At 38.4% G+C, this 24194-nt stretch overlaps 1 protein-coding gene across 3 annotated transcripts in view; it reads left to right on the top strand.

Annotated features, from left to right (window-relative positions):
- Positions 1–24194, top strand: part of GRID2 (glutamate ionotropic receptor delta type subunit 2) — a 710183-nt gene that overhangs the window by 418669 nt on the left and 267320 nt on the right. For all 3 annotated transcript variants that reach the window (XR_004240290.1, XR_004240289.1, XM_032109710.1), the window contains exons 3-4: positions 356–640; positions 15757–15962. Coding sequence is in view for 1 of the 3 variants with exons in the window: in XM_032109710.1 (XP_031965601.1) it covers positions 356–640; positions 15757–15962 (491 nt within the window). In the remaining 2 variants the exon portion in view is untranslated. The remainder of the gene's footprint in view (positions 1–355; positions 641–15756; positions 15963–24194) is intronic.

Raw genomic sequence — 24194 nt, 5'->3', positions numbered from 1 at the left:
AGGCTTTGAAAAGTACTTATCTCCTTGGGTGGTCACGACAATTCCATAGCTGAAATCAGTTCTTAGTGTTTTTGAGAAGATCGAGTGGTGGGTCTCGTTTCTAAGGGAGAATTCATTTCTAGATAGGGTGGACAGGACAGTCTTACACCTTATACCACAAGACACCTCAAAATGGATAGACTAGCTTCATGATTTTGATTAATTTTATGTCTGGATTACTCAATCTGAAAAATGTACCCATATTTTCCTTGATTGGTGCTGTTGTGTTTCAGCTCCCAGTGTTTGTGTTTTGACAAAAAATAGGCCCTGTGCGCTGACCCGCTCTCACTCCCAGTGTCGCTGTGTTTTCTTCCAGCCTGTGACCTGATGAACCAAGGCATCCTGGCCCTCGTCAGCTCCATCGGCTGCACATCAGCAGGATCCCTGCAGTCTCTGGCCGACGCCATGCACATCCCTCACCTCTTCATCCAGCGCTCCACGGCAGGAACGCCAAGGAGCGGCTGCGGGCTCACCAGGAGCAACCGCAACGATGACTACACGCTCTCTGTGCGGCCCCCCGTCTACTTAAATGATGTCATCTTGAGAGTGGTCACAGAATATGCCTGGCAGAAATTCATTATTTTTTACGATAATGACTATGGTAAGTATTTATTTAGCAGGGTGATTTTTGTCAAATCCGTAATCCTGTTGAAAAGTGTCATATTAGAGCTTTATAGTCTTCCAATAGATTATGTTTTGCTTGTGAACATTTATGGTTCTGGCAGCATTTCACAGCACCTCAGAGAAATCTACTTCTAAAATCCGTCAGCATTTAAAGATTTATTTGATAATGTCTTTGTTAGAGTTAGCTGATAAATGAAGAATTTACGTGTTTTTCTATTCTGCCCATGTTTACGAAGCATAAAAGTTTTTAGCAAACTCTTTTGGTTTTTTTGGACTGTAGAAACATAAAATGACAATTCAAGAAGCAACATATAAGATTTGCATTCTGTAGATTTATTTATTGTGTAGTAAATCTCTTCTGTTTGTTGGCATCTATTTTCTGGCCAGAATCTGAAGCAGGGGTGAATGTAGGTCACAGGTTTGGCAAGAACGAGGTTCTAGTCATAAATATAAAACATGTAAAAAGAAGTTCTGGAGAGTGAAGAACTTGAGGAGGGGGGCTTGGAAAAGACAAGATTCCCTCTTTTTCGAGTTTATTCAGTGTTCCTGGAAGGTGCTGAATCAGTGGTTTTTGTGTGATAGAGTAAGTGTGACACAGATGGCAGTGTCACAAGACTGTACCATCCAGCTCGGTGAAATTGGCCAATTGTGGTCCAGATATTTTCTACAGCTGACAGGAGAACTGGAAAGATTTCTCTACTATGGGTGTATTATCTAACGAATTTAATAAACTTTATTTCTACGGAAAATTGCTTTGCAACCAGACCTGTTTTCTTCAGATGCATCCAATATTCATAAGTAATCATGACTGGCTTGGATGAGCATTTTAAAACTTATTTTCAAAGTTAAATCTTTAAGTTATAGGAAAATGCTCACTTCAGTGGAATGCTGTGCATAATATCTGGTTCATTCAGGTCAGGTGTTATTGATTTTTGTTCCCTGCCTACATAATAAATTCTTAAATTAGAGCAACAGAAAATGATGAATAGGAAAATCCTTCTTTATAATAAAGCAGCACGTAAAAGCACCAGCCATGGAATAAGGAACACACACGCACAAATCCCTACAAAACAAATAAACAAAAACCAAAATATCCAAAAATCTCATGGCAAAGAGTATTGTTGTTCAGAAATTGAGTTTATGTATTTAATTGCCAGGTATCTATGAAGACAACTATGAACTTTTCATTTAAGAGGTATCTTTTAGTAGGTATTTTTGAGTTTAAAAGCCTCCAGCAAAATTTTATAATTAATATCTTTGAATAATTCTATTCAAAAATACTGGGTTTAAATTATTCAGGTTTCAATTCTTAATTTGAGAATATAGTTCAGACACCATGTTATTTTACCCTTGATAGCTGGCTAAGAACTTCATAACGGTGTGACTTCTGTAACAAAGATGCCTGCCTGCCTGCCTGCAGAATAAGTTTCAGAGCAGTAGCTCATTCAGTGACACATCATCTTCAGATGGGACCTGTGGCAAATACTAGGTCTCTGTACCACCCTCTCTGGCATTCTGAATTCAGTAGTCTACAAGTAATGCCATACTAACCAAGACAGATTGGCAATCTGACTGATTAGTGATCACCATCACAAACATTAGGAAAAGGTGCAAAAAAAATTTCTTCATTTAGTATATACTGAGCAGTATATTTCTAATCATTTGTGTGGCTTGAGTATTTTGGATGGGAGGGGGGAGTAGGTTTTTTTTGGGGGGAGGGGTGTGCGTGCATAGTTTGAAATTTAATACCACAGATGATTTTAAATACAACCTGATTTTTAAATTCACCTGCAACTCTGAGTAGAGATATTAGTTGTGCAAAGGTATGTTTCTTTAAACTGTATCAAGCTAAATCCTTGATTTCAACAGCCATCCCAGGGCAGCAAGCAATTTCTGTATTCTTCTTTTGCTTCCTACAGTTTCTTTATAAAATTTTTTGTTGTTTCCTCTTCCATTTTTAATAATGAACAGGAGAGCCAAACTTTCAGATCACCATCTCTAACCTGAGGCCTCTCATTCTTTCTATTACTATGAGAGTAGTTCACTGGCTCTCCATTCCCATGTGTTGCTCATACTGGAATGCCCCTCTAACTCTTGTTTACCCTGCGTCAGGTGAAATCATTTTGTCTGTCCATAATTCTTTTACCCAGTTTTTTACCTATGACAGCAATTTTTCTCAGACACAGGATGACATTATTTTCTTAGTAGTCCCTAGAGAGTAATCTTGCCAGATTGTTGTAAATACTAACAAATTATATAACTTTCTCCCCTTTTCCTGCTATTTTATTGATGAACTAAAAACATTTCTCTTATGTTAGCAGTTCACATTTTCTCATCTGGGATTTTCTATTGATGGAAGAGGGACTAGCACAAAGAGAGGGATAAAGAAATTAGTGTCATGAAAAGAGGAGCTGGAATCACTTCTTAATGGATTACAGAGTGGATAAGTCTGAATTCAGTATTCACCATGCTTTGAGAAGCAGGTTGGACAGTGTGATGTCCTGAAATCTCATACAACTCTAATCATTCCATGATTCTGTGATGTTTGAAAAACCCATTGTTAGGTGGGTCTGTAGATAAGAAATATTTTTACAAATAAAAAAAAAAAAAATGATTGCAGCATTAATTTGGATTTTTTTTAAAGAGAGTTGGCCCAAGAACTCCAGAAGACCCTGAGGAAGACAACATTGCTGTTAGCTTCTGTGCCTGTTTTAGAAAGAAGTCAAGACTAGGCATGCAGATATGGGGTGGAAGTCCAGGGATAATCCATCCTTTTGGTCAGTTTCAGTGCAGCTAAGGGTGATTGCAATTTCCTCTGGAAGATCCCAGTCCCATTCCTCAGTTTGCCTGAGAAGTTCTGCTTCATTGTGAGACTTATTTATTTGCTCCACTCATACAGACCTAAAATAAAATTCTTGCTAAAAGCTTTGCTCAGTGTAACCGCTTGCAGCAGTTAATATTAGAAATTTTAATAGAATATTTAGTATTAAACATTGAAGTAGATGGGAGTTCAATACCTGCCTTAGGATTAATTTCATATTAGGAAGAGGTTATTGATATGTTGTGCACAGCCCTCTGCAAAACTGATGTTTGAACAAGCAGCAATTTCTTACCCTGGTGGTATTTTTTCATGTGCAGTGATTGCTCCTTCTCAAGGTGTGTATCATAACATGAAGTGGTGTCTCCACAGCAGTAAATGACTCTTGAGAAATAACGAGAATATAGATTCTGGTATGTGTTCATCTTTTTTTTTTTTTTTTCATCGTTGCTATCTTTTTGTAAGTTAGAAAATGAAAAAACCCTGATTGATTCCAGAAACCAGCAGAATTCCAGTACTTTCCTTTCCAATAAATTTTGTATAGTGATTTAATTTAATTACTTAAAACTAAATACTTTAGTTGTATTACTGAAATTATTTCCAGTAATAATTTTGCTCTATGAAAAAAATGGGCCTTTCATATTTAAAATAAATTTTCCTACAGTAAAATTGGGATCTTATCCAAAGCACAAACTGTGCTAAACCAGTTGCCTTGCACCTTCAATATAAGCTGCAAACCTTTATGTGTCAATTTATCAAAATCATAGTTTTTTAATCCTATCAGTAGAATTGCGTTCGAACTTTATCTTGCAGTCTATCATTGATTCCTTTTCATTATCAGGGCATTTTTTATAATGGAAATGTTTTCTGCAGGTCTGAGAATAATTTGCTTAATGTTATTCTCCTTAAAAATCTCAAATTCTTATTTTGAATATAAGTAGATGAGTATATTCAGTTTTACTGTTTTAACACTACTGTACTAATATCTAAATGTTAGAAAATTCAGGTCTACTTAAAGGTTCTTTACCGACAAAGAAAGTTAACTCTTTGAAGGAAGCAATTCTTTCATTATGTCATAACCAGCTGGGTGTTGAAAAAGTGAGGTAGAAATGCATTTCTTAAACAATTGATATCTAAGTTTTCAGATGATGTTTCTTTTCCAAGCAAAATTGTAGGTAGGCTAAGACAAAGGATGCCTTTAATAATTGTAAAAAAAACTATTTTCTTACTGTTGACTTAGTTAAGCTAAGACTCGAGAAAAGCCATAGTCTCTTGTCAGTGGTAGAGCCTTCCCAGTAACAAATGTAAGGCTAACTAGCAGTAGCAGTTAGTGAGTGGGGGTGTGAGAAAAGAGAACGTTTTTGTATGAGCAGGCTTAGGTGATATTGTATTTCATTTGCTACAATTGTATCTGCAGTTTATAAATTCAGATGAACTTTTGAAAATCAGAACAAATCGTCTTTTCCCCAGTCCTTGCACTCTGCAAGCATGATCTAGACCAAACTCTCAGTGCAGACAGTTCCCTTGAATTCAGTGTGTTTTGTTAAGTTAAGGCCTGCCCAGGACCTGAAATCCGATTTTTTTTTAAGAAAATTTAATACAAGGATATTAAAAGCATTCAAGAACAAGTCTGCACTTCTTCAAAGGCCATTAAAGAGGATCTTCTTGTGGAGATAAAGAGTAGGCGGCATGAAATGCAGCAAAATTATGCAGTAGACTGATGCCTTTCTTAAAGTGCTATTAAAATTACTATCCACACAGTATGTACAAGCCAAATTTATTTCATTTAAGCAGCCAAATCAGCTCCTACTCGCTTCATTCTTGACTGCTCAGCTCAATCTGTAGGATCACTGTGCAGAGGACGTTTGTGCATCTCTTTCTTACAAGCAGATGTAGAGACCGGGAAGCTCCTCCACTAAGTCTGAATTCTTCCCTAGGAGCACCAGCACCCTTTCAGGGAAGGCATTTTCATATGGGACACTACAAATGTATAACTTACACCTTTGGAAATCACAGAGTTTGGATTTGGGAAAAGAACCAGTGCCATCTGTAAATATTTTGAGCAAGCTTTACCAAGTTTTTAATCTTATGGCTTCAAGTTCAAAGCAAGCAAAATGCAGGTTGAAACACGCAAATCCTATCTCATCCACAGACTGGCACCTGACAATTGCCAGTCCCCAAAAACTAACATGCAAAAGACAGATACATTTCATGGAATTAAATAGTAATTTGAGACCAGAATGTGTGAGCCCAGGCCATATAAGCAGACTGATTGAGCTGGAATTCCAGCACACTGTTGGGTTTTATCTCTGTGGTATATCAACAAAGGGCAAGCTTTTGCAATTCGTGTTTTACTCTTGGGCAGTTTACAGCTTACTGTATTTTCCAGGAAAAAATGTAGATACTTTTCTGTAGTAGTAAATTCTTTATGAAGAAACCAGTAAATCACTGCAAGAACATAGCTGTGAATTTTGTGCACTTTACAGCGTAGGTATCTCTGCATTTCTAAGATGAAAGACAGAAAGTCTAGCTGTTTGAAAACATTTATTTTTAATGTTTTGTTGCTGCTAAAGTAGATAGAAAGATTCTGCAATTTTCCTCTTGAAAGGTTTAGGGAATAAGATTTTTTTTCTGAAAAATTAATTTAGTCTTAATCACCATTCTTTTATAGTGATGATAGTAAAATTTAAAACCCTTCTGTATTTCATATTAAAAGAAAAAAATTCTTAACCCCACTTCTCTTTCTAAGTTTCTGGCATAACCTTGTGTATTTCGTCCCAGCATGCTTTTGATATGCAGCCACCAATGGAGATCCATGCAATATTTACTGATTCCAGAACTAAGATATCTTTGCTTACAGTTTTTTGACCATCCTACTAATACTGCAGATATTTGGCAGTGGATATTTGTCATTCCCTTAAGTGGTTTAATTTTAACTTTTGTAAAGAGGAGAAAAAGCAAGCATTAAGGCTACGGAAGGGGATGTGCTCTGTGAGGCTGAAGGAGGCATTCCCATAGGAAACCAAGGCTGAAAAAGTAATTGTCAAGACTTGGTTGGAGCAAAATGGAGGAGCTTAGCAGTAAGAAAGAGTTTAGTGGGCATCTGTCTTGAAAAACTTCCTCATGGATCTCCCTTCTTGCTCCTTTATCATATACAGGAGTTTCAGATTATTTCTGCACAAGGAAAGAATGAAGGCAGTGGTGTGAGGTACCTGGCCAGTAGAAGCTGTCTCAAGCTCAATCTGAAAGATGATTTTGGAGCAAGAGAAAAAATAAAACAGCATCTTAAGGAGAGAGCAGTGACGTCTCTGTTAGTGAGGAGTTCAGCCTAAGTAAACAGGTCTGTGAAGCTATGAAGATAAAAGAGCATTATCCCCATCCCTACTCCAGAAACGCAGTGGTTTTCAAGTAAATTGAGTGTAATGCTAAAGAACTGGAGTGCTATTCTTTAAAGATCCTGGAAAAACAGGGATTATACCTGGAACTTGAAAGGCTGTGCTGCTTGCAGAAAGACTACCTCCTGTGTTTTAAAGCATGATGTTCTGAGATGATGCCCATCAGTATGTGGGCCCCAAATTCCCAGCATTTCCTTTAAAACCATGTAGAGTAAGTGATCCTGTGGACACTTTCCTGCACACACATTTTCCATAAATAAGTATGATGACCACTGACATAAGACGTGCTTGAAACCATAACATTTTCTAATCATTTTAAGTTTTAATGCAAGTTTAATAAAGACTCATAAAAGAATCATGCTCTTTTTAATCGATTGCAAATGCTTATAATTACCCTGAGGCTGTTTTCAGCTGCTTGATGACTATAATATTCTCAAGTCTGTCTCCAGACAGTCTTAAAACTGTTTATTACTCATCTGGCTCTTTGCCAGCTTCCCACACTCATTTGCTTCACTGTGCCTCAATAAACATATAATTAATTCAAGCTTATTACTGAATTTTTTTTCCCATTAGTATTTATTACGTCATTCAGATAAGGAAAGGAGCATTGATTTTCAGCTGTAACTTTAGTGTGTCAGGTGAGAACTTCTGGCACAACTTGCATTTGCTGATTGACATTACCACTGCAAATTGGGTATATATTTTGGGCGACCCTAAAATTATTCAGCTTCTGAATTATACTACAAAATTTCTCTAGCGGAAAAGTGGACATGCTTCTCCTTTTCAGCCACATAACACTTGGAGAAATGTATTGCAGGGACTATAAGTGAATATGTAGAAAGATAAGAGAGTGTTTGTCACTCCCTCATGTTGCAGCCCTTATGGAGGGGATGAATAAAGCGTTCAAAGGTTTCACCTTACAGACCTGTGTTCTGTTAGTAAGCTGGGGTCAAAATAAAACTGTAGGTGTTCTCCCTATAGCTGTGCAGAGGCGGAACTCTGTAAATGATTGCTATTTTAAGGTTTTGAAGAGGTAGGTACAAGATTTCATTTGTATATGCAGCCTGCATCAGAAGAAAAGTAATTTATTTAAAGAATATTTGAAAACCTGAAGCTTACACTGATATCTGCTACTGTTTGCTAAGTATTTTTCAACTCTTAACACATTGTTCTATCTTCTCAGAAGTATCAAAATTGAGTTTGTAAGTTTATATTTTGGCAGCTATATAAATGAGCCATAATCAAATGAGGAAACTATTGAGAAAAGTAATTTTTATGTGTTGAATTGAAGAAATTATATCACCATTGGGAAAAAAAAAAAAAGAATGAATTAGGTATAATAACATCATAAATGCCAAGTAGTATCACGAATTGAAAAGAAAACTTGTCTCTGAGAGTTTTAACCAGTCAAGAAAAAGAGGAAGCAGAGAGATAGGAAAGAACTAGAAAATATTTATAGCACTACTGCTAAATCTTAGTTTATCAGCTTTACTTTTGTAGGTCATGTTCTTCACAGCACCAGTTCACTCATAAAATATTCCTGTTTCTATGCTGTAAACTTTTTAATCAAATGAAAATGCTCTTTAGGAAGAGATCGATGCACAGAGAACAGTTTGTCTTAAGGAAGTTTATAATGTATATAGAATCATGGGATAGCTTGGATTGCAAGGGACCTTAAACATAATCTAGTTCCAATGCCCTCCCATGGGTAGGGACACCTTCCACTAGATCAGGTTGCTCAGAGCCCCAACCAGACTGACCTTGAACACTTCCACAGATGGGACATCCACAGCTTCTCTGGGCAACCTGTGGTAGTGCCTCACCACCCTTATAGGCAAGAATTTCTTCCTAGTATCTAACCTAAATCATCCCTCTTTGCTTTGGAACTCATTACTACTCTTCCTATCACTACAGTTCCCGGGGCAGAGTCCCTCTCTGGCTTCCCTGTAGGCCACCTTCAGGTACTGGAAGGTTGTTATGAGATCTCCACACAAGATTGTCTTCTGCAGGCTGAACAGCCCCAGCTTTCTCAGCGTGCCAAGCAGACGCACATTGTTCACTGCAAGGACACTCTCTTTGTTGCTCTTTACCCCACTTCCCTGGAAGAGGATGCATTGTTCCTCATGCTTACGACAACCAACAGGGAGTAGCAGTGACTTACAGGGAGAGTTGGTGAATCACACAGATGGACTTACATAATATATATGTATAGTTGCTATTTAATAAAGGCTTTTATCTACACAGAGATATAAAGTTCTGTTGTACAGGATTTGAGCATAATTTTTTAAGTTAGGCATGATTTGGAAGCACCAGGCAGGGACAATTCATTTCTTTGCAACAGGTTGTTTCGCTCAAAGACAACCCATAGAAGCCTTTTGGAAATCTCTAATGCAAACTGTGGTCAAAAGGAAATTGAACCAAGAGATTGAAAGCAGGTTACATAGTCAAAAGTACATGGATAGAATATATTGGCGTGTCAGTCTTCACGAGTGAGGCTGGTGATCGCAATCTGACTTCCTTTCTATTTTTTGAGAAGCTACAGTAACAACTGATACTCTGAAGGATTAGTTCTAGCTTTATTTTTATTATCTTTTTTACTCTTTGCTTTTTCCCTCTTTCTTTCCAGTCCAAAAAAAAAAAAAAAATCAAAAAGAAACTCAAAGGAAGCATCTTTTTTCAACCATCAGTAAGGTTCAAAACTGAAGTCTTGCAGGATTTGAGAACTGCAAATTTTGGTATCTTTCCCCCAACACTGATTCAGCTGCTCAAGACTATCTGTATTGATTTAATTTATTTAAAGGACAATTTCTAATAACTGATGTATAATACAACACAAGAGTAGCTAATGTAAATGATATTTGAATGAACATTTAAAGTAGGGATTACATAGATATTTCATTAATGCCAAAATAGTTCATATCAAACAACAAAAATTGCAATCACCTGCTTACCTTTCAATTTGAACTGGAAATATCTTCAAAAAGGAAAAAAGTATACAAGTGTATTTTTTTTCATTTTTCTCAGTTCAATGATACTAAAAAAATTGAGACAATTTGTTGTCTTCTTTTTTTATGTGTAAAAAATGTCAGAAAATTACAAACAAGGAGGAAAAAGACCCTGGTCATTTGTACCATTTACAAATGTTCAGTTTCTCTCAAGATATATCTCCACTTCTTAGGCTGCACAAATTCTGATATTATAAATGAGATTTTATATGTAATTAAACATTTGGGCTTGAATTTACTTCTAATGAGCTTGAAGTACTGCTATATTCTCTGAAGTTCATCATCCAGATGAAATTGCTCAAGTAACTGTCCCTCTCAGTTCCCACATGCTAATATGAAAAAGCTGTGATGATTTTTTTTTTTAATTAGTTTTAATTTGGCGGTTCAACAAATTACATATAAGACAATTAATGAGAGGGAGTCCCACTGCTGTGCAAGTAAAATGAAGGACTGTTACTGAATCGTGCTGCTAAATTGTTGTTTTTTTCATCAGGCTGGATCTTAATCACGTTAATAGATATCAGGGTGCACAGGAACGCAAACGCATTGCACAAGCCTTTACACAGAGCAGGGGCCCCATCAGAGTCTGGCTGAAGCTGCACACCTCCCTTGTGTACAGTGCATTACCACAGTTAATAGCTGCTGTCATGCTAGCCAGCGTTGTGTAAGGAAGAACCACTGTGGTACACTTGTAAAGCTATCTTGATAAGAATTTGAACGGTGTTATTTCTTGCACAATGGCTTTTCTCATCATCTGTACAAATAAAGTGGTCTTTTGCACAAATTAGCCGGTGAATATTTATGACAGGCACATTCACCTTTACCACCACAGCTGAATCAGTTGGTATTTATCAGCCAGATACTCTGAGGAGAATGTTCTCAGATCTGAAATGCCATCAGAGGGAGGATGAGCTAATGACTGTAAGCCAGGCTTGAGATAACCAAAGTGCACAGTGAGTGCCTTGTAATTTAGGTGGAACACAATGTTATGGGTGGATGGATTAATTTATTAGCATTAGTGAATAGTGCCATCTTTCTCTTCTCCTGATTATAGTGTGATCTGAGAATTTTTTTATGAACTTTGCATCTACTTGTAGATGTTTCCTTTTTAATAAGGGTGTAAGAGGTACTTAGCATATGAGTTATTTAATATTTGCTGTTTATTTTATTCAGCTTATAAAATCTTCACTGCATATGCATCCTGGTATTCCTGTATGAGATGCCTGAAAACCAGCATGTATTGTTCTAGGATGCCCTGATTATTAGGCTTTCTCCAAGATGGATTAGGGGACTTGCTCCCTCTGTATAAAACAGAGATGGCAAAGGAAAGTTGGGGGGGGGTGGGGCAGAGAGAACAAAAAAGTGAGATGAGATCTGGTTCCATCACTAAAAAAAATCCTTGTGCAAGAATCATAGAATGTCCTGAGTATGAAGGGACCCACTAGGCTCATTAAAGTCCCATGCCTGGCCCTGTTCTGGACAGCCCCAAAAGTCACACCATGTGTGTGAGCTTTCCATTAAATGGTTCTTATTGTTAGGTGAGGTCTGAGTGTTGCTGCCAGGCTGGTCATTTAAGATTTAGACTTGTAGTCTGTGAAGGGCACTTTGCTCTTCTCTGAGCACGCTCTGTATTTAACATACTTACCTGTTTCTTGTGCTTTCTTCAGTATCAAAAAGATTGTTCAATGAAAAGATGGGGTGTGAGTTTATGCTTCATTTCCTAAATTCTTCCTTAGGTCAGAATCCACAGCAGCTGACACAGTAATGACAAGTTTGGTGAAGCTGTCACCTGAATTCAGATCTCAGCTGGGGCAGTGTTACACTGACTACCTGCATTTGAATACATCAGCCAGGTCTGCAGAGCTTCAGAGGCTCTGGGCCTTGAGCTCACCTCTGCAGGATGCTCTGTGTATGAGCCTCAGCTGTGGGTGCAGCCAGGCTGCTGTGCCCAGTGCTGGACCTGCTGTGCACCAGCAGTCCAGGCCGTAAGACCTCCCTGTAGACCTCCACCTTGTGGCATGGTTATTTATGCCAGGGAAGGCCTTGAAACAGAGGCCTTGAAAAATTTTGCTTGCTTTGTTTTTTAGCGTTTCCAAGACAACTTCACAGTCTCTTACACTGAACACAGTTTTGGTTATAAGGAGAATGTTTGGTAATGTTTCATGTAATTTTCCAGTCTGGTTTAACCCTGTAGGTGATGCTGATTACAGAGGGGTACTCTGTTCTTGTGCACACAAGACTGGGAGTGATGCCTGCCTAGTGAAAAAACCACAAAATGTAGTACTAAATAATAGCGGCACTGAGCTGGGAGAGGAGACAGCAACTTTGGCTTCAGCATTGGTCTCTCTCTATGTGCTAAGTTTGGCTTTGATCACCAAGGAGGATAATTAATAATGGTGATAATGGGGAAACTCTTTTGAATTTCTGGCTATGACTATGACTCATCTGACTTAAATAGAAAGTAAAAATGTGACTTCTGTCTGGGCAACAGGTTGGCTAGCAAATTCAGGGCAAGAAACACCTGTGTTCCAGACATGAACAGTCTTGTGTCTCCTCAGAAAAGCCATCTGTGCCACAGGTTGCTTGCCAGATTTTTCTGCAGAAGGAGTTTATCTATTAAAAAGATGATTCCACAGTTCAGTGTGGATATGTGCCACTTTCAGACAATCCATGCAGGAAAGATAATGCTGCCCATTCAGTGGCAGCATCTGTTCTTTGGCATACTCTTTGAATATGATCGTTGCTAGTGACTTGCTGCTGAAATATTGGAAGTACCATCATGATTTAAATAGCATTTAAATTGCAGGGTGTTTTAATATGCTTTCTGCTGTTTCACAGCATCAGGTGAGCACCACCAATAGCTCCATTCTGCTACTGGGTAAGCCGAGATATAACCAGTGTCTGTGTTTATTTCCTGCCTGTATCTTTTTGTTGCACTAATGCCAAAGACAGAAGTAATAAAGAAGAAGTAGGAATCCTGTTTGGTACATTTTCCATTAGAATGGTGGTATTTTCCTAAAAGCATATCACACAAATGCAATACAGTTGGCACAGTCACCTAATAAATGTAGAGAATGATACTGGATGTCTGTCCCTTTTGTCCCATCATTTAGTGAAGAATCAGTATAATTGTTTCATTGTTTATATGCAGACCTTCATGGCAAAGAAAGACATTTGATTCTATAATCTGTCTTCTGGCCAACACAGATTATGCAGAATATCAGTCAATTACCCCAGTGTGTTTATAAATTCAGGTCAAGTGAAATTATGTTCTTGTTTTGAAAAAGGACAAATAAAACTTTGCTTGGTGGTTCCTGCTTACCATGTTCTGGTGTCAGAAAATACATGGATTTTTGAGATAGAATCTAAGTCTTTAAAAAGGCTTTCATAGCCTAAGTAAATTTTCTTCCTGATATTTTGATAGCATATTTAGATCCCATCTGCAAGTGTTCCTTGTGCTTCAATGATTTTGACTTCAACCAGTTTTACTCATTATATGATTTAATTAGTCTGGATCCTGAGTAATCCTCAGTGTATGAGCCCCAGGAACTTTAGAATTAAGGGGTTAAATCAGAAAGAAGTTATTTTGTCATTTGCATAAAACTAAACATATTTGTAGCACTTCAAATAATCTTGTTGGCATTTAAAGTGCCAAAAAAATTCTAACATCTCTGATTAGAGTGAATCTAATTTTCCTGATTTAGATATTAAATAGAAGCTGTAATTAGTATCTGATTCTTATGGAGCTTTACTTTTAGTGTATGCATGTATTTTATTCGTGGTTAAACTATCCTACAAGTGTTTAGTAATACTGATATTTTGGCAGTGTCTGGAGAGTGAGGTTTTGGTGATAAATGTCTAAAATAGCCTTAATGCCAAAAATACCATTTCTTTCCAGTTCATGGTATTTTGGAGCTCTAGACAAGAGACCCAGATTGCTGACTGTGACAGACTTCCAGGACTAACCCTGTTGAATAATTCTTGTGTAATGTTTGATTATAAGGTATTCCATGGCTGTTTCTTCATCATTTCTAGCATCTCAGTAAACTGGTGCCGGAGGAGGATGGCTGTCTCTAATATTCTCTAGTTAGTTGATCTTTGCTGGTGATGCAGGCAGAGCATTTTTTTCTTGTGTGCAGACTGAACTTTTTTTCTTATCTTACTGTCTGTGCCACCACCCCATAAGAAGAGCTGAGAGCAGGGGAAGTCGGTAGGTCAGGATGAAAGAGCTGAGTAGCCAAGCTGTTGTGAAAGAAAGTCTAATTGGAAGCTTTCTCAACTACAAGATGTCTCATGAAGAAAGACACATAAAAATCCTGTTCCTTCAGGTCTGACTATTCCCCTGGAAAATGAGCGATTGAGACAAGGAACTGATACAGCACCAAGGGTCTAAGAGGGAAGCAAAGCAGGAATTGCAGTCCCTCAGAGACTGGATTTAAGGCTACACGTCTAGGAGAGACCAGATTTAGCATTCTAATGGGAGAAATATTTTCTGGTGATTTTTGCCACAAATGCCTTGATAAACCTGAGGAACCTTTATTTTTTGGGGAAATGTTTCTTCAGAAATTCCCGTTGATGTGGGGTTACTGGTTTCCTTTCTTCTTCTCTTTTTCTTTTAACATGGTGCATGTTTGGGCTAGTGTCTGTTGTGTTGACTCTAAGGCTATTTCTTTTTCCCCTAACTGAGAGCAGTTGAATGTGTGGGAGGTTGGCATGCCAGTAGGGAAGGCAGGATGTCCTGCTGAGCGTCTTCTGGGACAGCAGGTCAGAGCGACTGCTGGAGGGAAGAGTCACGTTAGGGAACTGGTGGCTCAGCTCCTGAAAACAGGTTGAGAATCTGCGGTAGTGAGCAGGGGTCAGATAGTGAGGACTGAGTGAGGCTGAAGGGATTTTCCTGAGGTCCAGAAGGCCCTGATCTGACTTGTGAAGTCATTGAATGATTTCAATTTTTAAGCATAAAGTTTGGCATTTTAGATAAAACCATTCAAAAGAGCAAAGGGAAGGAAAAAGTCAAGCCTGCTTGTGGAATTCAGTACTGGAAAAAGCCCTCCCAAAGCCTTGGACCAGCTATCTGTGAAGAGTACACAGATATTTCAGTTTGGTAGACTTCAAATATATTATAAGCTAGGTAGTGAACTCAGTCAACATTTTGCTGATCAATTTTTCCTTTCTAAGTCATTCTTAAAGAAGGGTTTACTCAGAGTAAGCCAGAAAACCCTACAGGACCACTTTGCTGTGGAAAATTTACTTAACTCAGCCAGCAGTATCAGATGGGAGCAGACAGTATCATTGCAACAACTACATATTTGGCTTTTGTTTTGCTTTTGAAGGAAATAAATAATTGTGAAGTTTAGAACAACGAGACTTTTTGATGAGTGAACAGCCCAAGCTTTACTTAGATACATTAAGCTATGTAGCATGGATAACATAGTTTTGAGTTTCCCAAAAGAAAATAATCTGCTTCCTGCCTTTCTCATCCTCACCTGCCCTCTGACAACTCTTGCTTGAGGGAAGAATTGTGTGTGATGGTCACCATGGCCTCACTGCTCCATATGGATTTTAATGTGAAAGTCCTTTAAGAAAGATTAGGAAGAAGTGTGATGATTGAATGGCCAAATTGGGAAAACTGCTACAAGTATTTGTAGGTTTGTTTTCTAGTGGCTGTTTTGGACAGTAGCTGTTGTGTGGCCACTCTTTCTCCTGTTTCAGTACTTTAAGAAATGCAATGAACATGTCTCAGGAAGAGGTTTAATGAATATTAAGGGAAAGCCTGCAGGGATCTACCTGACAAAATGTTTCTATGAGATAAATTGAACAGTTGTGTCTTTTTTTCCAGTTACCAATTAACATCTTGTTTGGCTTCTGATTTTTCTAGATATCCGTGGAATACAAGAATTTTTAGACAAAGTATCTCAACAGGGAATGGATGTAGCATTACAGAAAGTAGAAAACAACATCAATAAAATGATCACGGGGCTCTTTGCCACTATGAGAATAGAAGAACTGAACCGCTATCGGGATACCCTGAGACGGGCTATCCTCATAATGAACCCTTCCACAGCCAAATCGTTCCTGACAGAGGTATGTATTTTAACAAGAGGCTTTCTTCTTGTTTTGCTGACCAAGACCACAGTGGTCTGTCAAAAGATTCAGTTTATTTGGCTTCATAATTGTAATCAAAAAAAACCAGCCCCTCCAAGTAAAAGTTTAAATATTCTCTATTCAAAGATCAGCATGCAAGGGTGTTTATTCATGTTCCTAAATATGCATGTGCATTTAAAGAAAGAATAAGTAAAACCAAATCCTGCATGAGCAAGAAGATTTAGGAAATATGCAGAAGGATTACCCCTCAGGCTTCTGTTTGAAGCTCAAAGATGCTGTATTGCCATTGTGGTGCCCATTACTGAAATATTTACCACTGAAATTTTTATTACTCTTACATACATATATATATATATATATATATACATAAAAATATGTATTTGTGAATAAGATGTGTTTACCTAATTTAAATTTTATTTTTTTGTATAAAATCATGTTGATAGTGTTCTCTTATGTGCCGCTGAGTAAGGTAATGGAATATATGAAAGATTTGATCTGCATGAAGAATTTGAGATGATAGACTAAAGTAAAGTGTTTTCAAGCAATGTGGAGCAGATTTTCAAAAGGTTCTTTGGGATCTAGAGACAGAAGACCTGCATATGACATTTGACTACGAGTTGTACAATCTTTTTAAATGAGTGGCATGTTTCTTTTTACACAGCATTGTGTCATTTCATGTGTGGTTTTTACCTGTGTGTATACTCTTTATTGTCAACCAATGCTTAAAAATCTCTTTTCTGTTCCACAGAAATACACTTTTTCTCTTCAATAATTTCTCTTTGGATCTGTTTCTAACTTGCATTACTTTTTTTCTATACTATGCTATTGCCTTGGTCTTCAGAAATTGAAACTCAAAAACTATTTCTGCATATTCAATCTTGAGTGAATGCCTTTTAGGAATATTAGCTAGAAGAGGGCTTTCTTGGTTTCTTTTTCAAAATTTTGTTTGCCATTGGGTTTTTTTGGCTGGGTTTTTCACTGTCCTCATTACACACTTGACGCTTGCTAATTCTGAATAATGAGGGTCTGCTGCTCTATCCAAATGTCTGTAGTGCTTCATAAGGTTGAAACAATTTTTGGGCACCTTTAAATTGTTCTGCAGTGTTTTCATCACCCAAGTCACAAGTGTGTCACTTTTTGGTAAGAGGCATGATAAGATATTTCACAATTCTACTTGTAAGCAGCATGGTTGGGGGCTCTAACTAGAGTAACTCAGCAAAACAAAACTCCTGCATTGTTCTTACAGAGAAACACTCTTTTTAAATAAAGGTACATTTTATCATTTATTTTTACACACTTGGGTATAGTAACAAAGTAGTTTTCATCTTTTGAAGTTATCATGTACGTGTTGTCAAGAAAGTAAACAATTTACTTTAGAGTTCTGGCTTTGTCACTGGCCACTCAAGACCCCAAAAATTAAAAGACAGTTAAAAAAACAACTAAACCAAATCCACAATCCCCCTCCCTCCAAAAAAATTCCAATACCAAACACCCAAGAATTCCTGCAAAACAAGAGGCTCCCAATGTTTCTCCTTCCCTAGAGTCTGTAAGTCTACCAGGAAAGCTCATTATCTTCTTCTGCAAGTGTGGTTCAAAGAAAGACTCTCATATCAGCTTCATAATACAGGTGTTTGGCTGGATAAGAGTATTTATTTGGAGTATGATATGTGACGGGTAAACTGACAGCAGGAGCCTTCTAATAGGAAGAGTCACTCAAACAGAAGTGTGATTATAGCCATTATTTCTGTTGGTGACAGGGAATGAACTAAACAATTGAGCTCCAACACAAAGTCATTGGACAAGGAGAAGTTTGCTGGGGTTGCTTTTACAAGGGATATTAAAAGCTGTTATTTTGAGTCAAACCAGCAGCTGTACTGTATGGGCAAAGAAATTATAAAGCCTGTGGACTGCCAGTGGGCTAAGATATTGCTAAACAATTTAATGGACATGCTGATTCTAAAGCCTATGCCTTGTGCATGATCAGTTAAGCTGTGAAATTCAGTGTAGCCTAGTGGATTTAGCATGTAATCCTTATGAAGATAGTAAGAAAAAACTGCATATGTAGAAAAGCTCGTGGGTTTTTTCTGCCCAGGAGAAGCTTTTGGCTTGCCTCGCTGGATTGAACTGTCTGCTCCTTTCCCCAGACCTCACATAATCTCTCCTGCTTGGTCCGTTCTTAGATGACTGCTCTGGCTGAACCCCGTCATTGTTTAGCTGAGAAGAGGGTTCATTCACACTGCAACAGCTGTAGTAAGCGTGGTCTTGATTACTATGCAAGTAACAACTATTCCAGGGTAAATAGTCAGACACTGGCCTGTGTAAATAAGCAGTCTGTAAACTGGAGTTTGCTTGTGTAGAATTTATTTTTGTTCAGACTCTTTGGAATTCTGTGTTTGAAATCTTTTTTTTTTTTTTTTTTTTTTAGCAGTATTGCTTTTTGTGTTAGACACTTCTTTCTCTGCGGCTTTTCTATCTCTAGAGCTTGCAGAGATCAGATCTGTACTTACGCACACAATAAAATGGAGATTAAGAAGTAAATACACTTCTCTGGCTGTGGAAATAAAAGCCTACCTTCTCTTTAAACATTATGTATTAATTTGCCCTGCATACAGCATGGAAAGGCAGGAAGATTTGGGAGCAAGTATTACAGCATTTCTCCTTACTGGCTAAAGGAATAATGTAAAAAGAGAGGGAGGGGCCAGCCAGATTCCCAAATGTCCTTTGTTGCTTTGAGCTGGGGATGGAGGAGGAGAAGGAAAAAAATTCTGCTGAACAAGTGAAATTCACTGGGGCTGAGGAGTGCAGACGTATGGAGCTAGCAGAGACTGGCACCTCTCCACAGATGAGTTTCTGGTAGCATCTGGAAAAATACTTTGCCAGTAATATACTGGTGACTTGTTCAGGTTTTTTTCTGGTGCAGTTTTTCTCTGCTCTCAAATAGTTGCCCAGGTCCCATAGATGAAACATAATATTCCCACTGAAACTTTTGTGATGACTAAATATCCATCTTGCACAAAATTTGCTCTGCTATCTGACAGCACTGGTGATGAATGTGAACTATGTACCACTTTCTTGCTTTATATTTTGGGGTGGGGATTATTGTTGCATGTGTTCTTCTGATTTGTGATTACCTGATGGATAGGAAAAGCCCTAAAAAGGACAAATAAGATGTCCTTAAATAAGATGTCCTTGCCAGCTCATCATGACAACAAAAATCAGGAACTTCCAGCGTCGAGTGTGAAAAGGCTGGGTAGGCAGGGTCAGGCCAGGAAAGTCAGGTAGCAGCAGAGGTTCTGGGGATAACAAAGCAAGTTTGAGAAGCAAAACTTTTGGAGGCAATACTTCAGGACACGAGCCAGATGTTCTCCACTGGGCCAAAATGCTGTCAGTAAGTCTCTGCTTTCAGGTTTTTTCTGTTTAGCTAAGGAAGCTACCTTATCACTTGAGTGCAAGAATGTGAATGTGTTCTTTTGTGTCATGACTCCAGGAGCTGATAATAGGACTACAAGGGAGGGACAATGCAGCTAATTCATTCATTTAGTTATAGAGAAAAACTTCACACATTGAAAATCCAGTAAGCCATGTGTGAAAGAGCCCTAGCACCAGCCAGGGATTTTGCTGGAGTTTTGACAGGCAAGCTCTGGAAGGCCTTGGATACTTTGAGGGGGGATGGAGGCAGCTGAAGACACTGCTGCCTCCATCCTCCCTCAAAGGAGGGATTACCAGCCCAGCAACCTCAGCAGATGTGACTGTGTATCTTCCTGCCCCATGCAAGGTCCCTTCTCAGGTTCTGTTGCAGGGGTTAGTGGCTTCTTACAGTGAGAGGTGAGAACATTTTTTAGCTGTGGCAGCAAGATACGGAAGTTTATCTAGCAGAATTTTCAGAGCACTGGCAATGTGCATGAGCCAACAAAGCTGCTGAGGCTTGACAACCTCAAGCTGTCAATGAAGTGAGCACTGGCATTTCCCAGACTGGAGAGTACTACTTTTCAACTCACTGTACACTGCATGGTTTGTGTGAAGGAAACTATTAGCTATTTATTATTGCCAAGGTTTCACTCTGCAACAAACTTGCAGTCACTGAACCATCATGTCCAGACTTCAAGCATGATAGAGATATTGGAAATATTTACTGTTAAAAATGTATTTAAAGTTAAACTCATCTGCATGACAGAACTGGGTTATAATTATTGAAAAGGCGTATTCAACAAAACTAGCTGCTGCCAAATCTGAGAGTTGTAGCAAGTAAGTCCTGTGTGCTGGCCTGTGTGTATGCAGCCATATTTATTGTACTAACTTATATAGCTGTTGTTTTATTTGTCTATATTTGTTTTCAAAGAAAATTAAAATCATGTAGCTTTCAGCATTACTATAATCTACTACACATGGTTTTGAAAATAAATTTCCTTTTTTCTATCCCAGGCTAATGTGCGACAGTCCTAAAATAAGGTTACCTTGGATGAAAAGAAGCTACACTGCTACTTTCATGAATAAAAGAACTCAATATAAATTAAATGTTAAAATATACAGGGAAAATAGAATGAAGCTTATAAATTAAGTACTGAAGAGTTCTTGCCATGTAGTGGGCAAGTGGAAAAAAAAGAAAAGAGTGTTTAAGGAGCAAATGGAATTGAAATTGCTTCATGTAATTGAACCTTCAACATGCTTTTACTAATGGTGACTGTGAATAGAAGGAGAAGTAACATTTATTCTGTGAAACGAGATTATTCCTGATAGCAAATGCCCTGATTTTTATTATGTTTGATTTTTGTCTCTCTGTTGAAAACAACAGTTAATTTTAAATGTAATTATTTGTAAAAATACAGGTTTTTTCTTGTACTGACATAGTTATTGTTTTACCAGGTATTAGATTTGATCATGAAACAAATCATTAATCATTTAGATCTAAAGACAGGGATTTGCTTTAGTGTTACATAGTACTCTAACCAGACTTATTTCTTTAAGCAGCTTATTTACTGAGAATTAGGAAAATTTATTCAACTTCTCCAAAAGATTTATTCAGTGTTTGTGTGTCCAATGTTCATGGAAATTTAGTATTTTCTTCCCCCCACACTTTTTTTTCAAATCTTATTTTACATATATCTTAAAGAAGGCTAGGACAAAAATTAGCTGTTTTGTTTTTCTATTCCTTTTTATTAATAAGGAAAGTAGTCCTGTCTGTAGTCAAAAGCATGATATGCAGATATGAGGTGAAGTGAATGAAGTTGAAAATAGGAGTTAACAAACTGCTGCACTTGGGTGCCACTACTACTGAAACCTGCAGTAAAAATTTGGATGTTTCCAGTGGGAGCAGATGGCAATGATTTTTGTTCAAGTGTGGACAGAAAGCATACATAGCAGGGAGAGGTAGAAGACTCCAGACAAGTATCAAATCCACATAATTCACAGAATCACACAATCTGCTGGGTTGGAAGGGACCCACAAGGATCATCAAGTCCAACTCCTGGTCCTGCATGGCATGTGCCAAGTCACACCATGTGCCCAAGCATGTTATCTAAATGCTTCTTGAGCTCTATCAGGCTGGTGCTGTGACCACTTCCCTGGGGAGCCTGTTCCAGTGCCCAATCACCCTCTGGGCAAAGAACCATTTCCTAATATCCACCTTAAACCTCCCTTGATACAACTTCAGGTCCTGTCACTGCTCACCACAGAGAAGAGATCAGTGTTTGCCCCTCCTCTTCCCCTTACAAGGAAATTGTAACTGCAGTGAGGTCTCCCCTCAGTCTCCTCCAGGCTGAACAAAGTGACCTCAGCCACTCCTCATATGTTTCCCTTCAAGCCCTTCATGATGTCCGTAAGTCTCCTTTGGATGCTGTCTAACAGCTTAATACTTCCTTCTGTTTCTCCCTTGCCCGGCTGGCGATGCTGTGCCTGGTGCCCCCCAGGACAGGGTTGTCCCTCCTGGCTGCCAGGGCACTGCTGACTCGTGTTCAACTTGCCACCGACCAGGACTCCCAGGTCCCTTTCTGCAGCGCTGCCTTCCAGCATCTCATTCCCCAGCCTGTCTGTACATCCAGGGTTGTCCCATCCCTGGTGCAGAATCTGGCACCTTCCCGTACTGAACTTCACTTGGTTGGTGATCTCCCAGCCTTCTAATTCATCAAGGTCTCTCTGCAGGTCCTCCCTGCCTTTGAGGGAGCCAACAGCTCCTCCCAGGTTTGTATTGTCTGTGAACTTAGTATTCCTTCCAGTGCTACATCCAAGTCATTCATGAAGATGTTGAAGAGTCCAGGGGGTGAGATGGATCCCTATGTAACCCCAGTGGTGACAGGTCCCCAGTCTGATGTCACCTCATTCACTGTGACCTTTTGTGCCTGACCCATGAGCCAGTTCCTCACCCATCCCATGATGTATTTATCCAGCTGAGTGCTGCACGTTTTGTCCAGAAGGATCCTGTGAGAGACAGTATTGAAACCTTTACTGAAATCCAAAGCGGCTGGTTTGCCTTTTTGTGTGTGCCATAGCCTGCCAGTCCCAAGTATGTTCAGGAGCAGGCATCAGATTGGGATTTAGGAAGGCTGGATTCTCTTCTGCTACGTGTATGTCTGCATACCTGTGTACAGTGTATATGAGCTAAAAAGTAACATTCCTTTGTGTACATACAGACATTTTCTGCAACGACAAAAGTGTATTTATCTGCCACCTAAAACCCACACAGAGTTTTATGCTTTCAGATGAACTCTACTACTTGAACAGCTTCTTCTTGTCAAAGTAAAATGGAGATTGGACAAGCAAGGGTTTGCTCTGTTGAATTCAGCAATTGAACTGATCCAGTGATGCACTGGAAAAATACCCAGGTTTCATGGGAAGCCTGTTGGATTTCCAGTTAGGCTGAGTGGTGGTTTGTCACATGTATAAGTACATCATAATTTTCTGTGCCCTGCTGAATGTGGTAGCTGATGGGTAGTTTCTCTAACAGTAATGAAAAGAGTAATTCTTTATCAGATAGATTGATGCATGATGTTTGTGATACATCAGATATGCAGCACAATTTGCTTCAGAGATTTTCAGTATTGTTTATTCATGATCGCTGGGAATTTTTAAATAATCCTGTTTACATAAAACACAAGTCTGAATTCTCTAAAGGCAAGAGTTGTTCAGGCAGCTCTCTTTTAGAGGGCAGTGATGAAAGTGAAGAATTGGCAGCAGACATATGAACCTATTGCTATTTTTATTTCCTTTTCCTATAATTTTATCAGAAGTGTGTATGTTGATTGGATTTTATATAGGAGCGATAGTCTGCAGAGGCCAAAATTAGATTTTTTGGTCAGGGACTGTTTGCTCCTTTGCTTTTCTTGTAAGTAAGCAGAGTGTTCTCATCTTTGAGGTCATCTTTATCGCCTTAGCATTTCAGCTTTTAGACCTGAACTCTCCTGGAAAGCATACTTGCCTTTTTTGAGTCTATTCTCTGCACCATTGTTTGTGGTGGAAAAAATCCTATTCAGCCTACTCTACTGTAATTAGTTGTTGCTGATAATTACAACGTTAAGAAATTTATCTTTTGTTTCTTTTTTCTTTCTCCAGCATTTAAAAGCACAGAATTTATATCTGCAAATTGAAATACAGGCTTGAAGGATTTTTTTATTTCATAGGATCTTCCAAATCTCTAGTAAAGGAATGTTCAGAAAATATGTTCAAAATGTTGAACCACTAGAACCATCCTTTATGTGGTCTCCCGGATTTTTTTTTTATAACCTTCAAGAAGGGGTCTTGGAGGGTTTTAGATTTTACCTTTCGGTGAAATCTGAGGGTTTACTGTGTAGTCCGATTGGTTTACTGGGTAGTCCAATTCCTTGCTTTTTTGTGCTCTTGCATCCTTGAATGCAAGCCATCCAGCTGATGGCTGAATGACTGAATGAGAAAATGACTGGGTTTTTGCCTATGAATAGAGTGACGTTGGCTTAGATTTTATATGCACTTGCTTACCATAAGGTGAAAGTTGAAAGATAAAACATTTTAGTTACAAAAAAAAGAAAGAAAAATGTCTCACTGGTAAAATAAGTCTGCTTCAAAGGGATAGGTATTATTTGCATCATAACTGAAACTGCAGCCTGAAGCAAGCCTTTCTGTCTGTGTGTTTTCAGGAACAGTAAAATTCAGTTTTGCAATGTAGTGTTGGGGTTCTTGGGACAGAATGCAGTGCTCACTGTAGCCAAGGTCAATTATTTTGGTATCTAACCCGGCACAGAG

This window comes from Corvus moneduloides, chromosome 5, assembly GCF_009650955.1.
Source record: "Corvus moneduloides isolate bCorMon1 chromosome 5, bCorMon1.pri, whole genome shotgun sequence".
Classification (NCBI taxonomy): Eukaryota; Metazoa; Chordata; class Aves; order Passeriformes; family Corvidae; genus Corvus; species Corvus moneduloides.
Note: the sequence above shows the minus strand (reverse complement) of the source record. Positions and strands in the feature narration are given on the sequence as shown.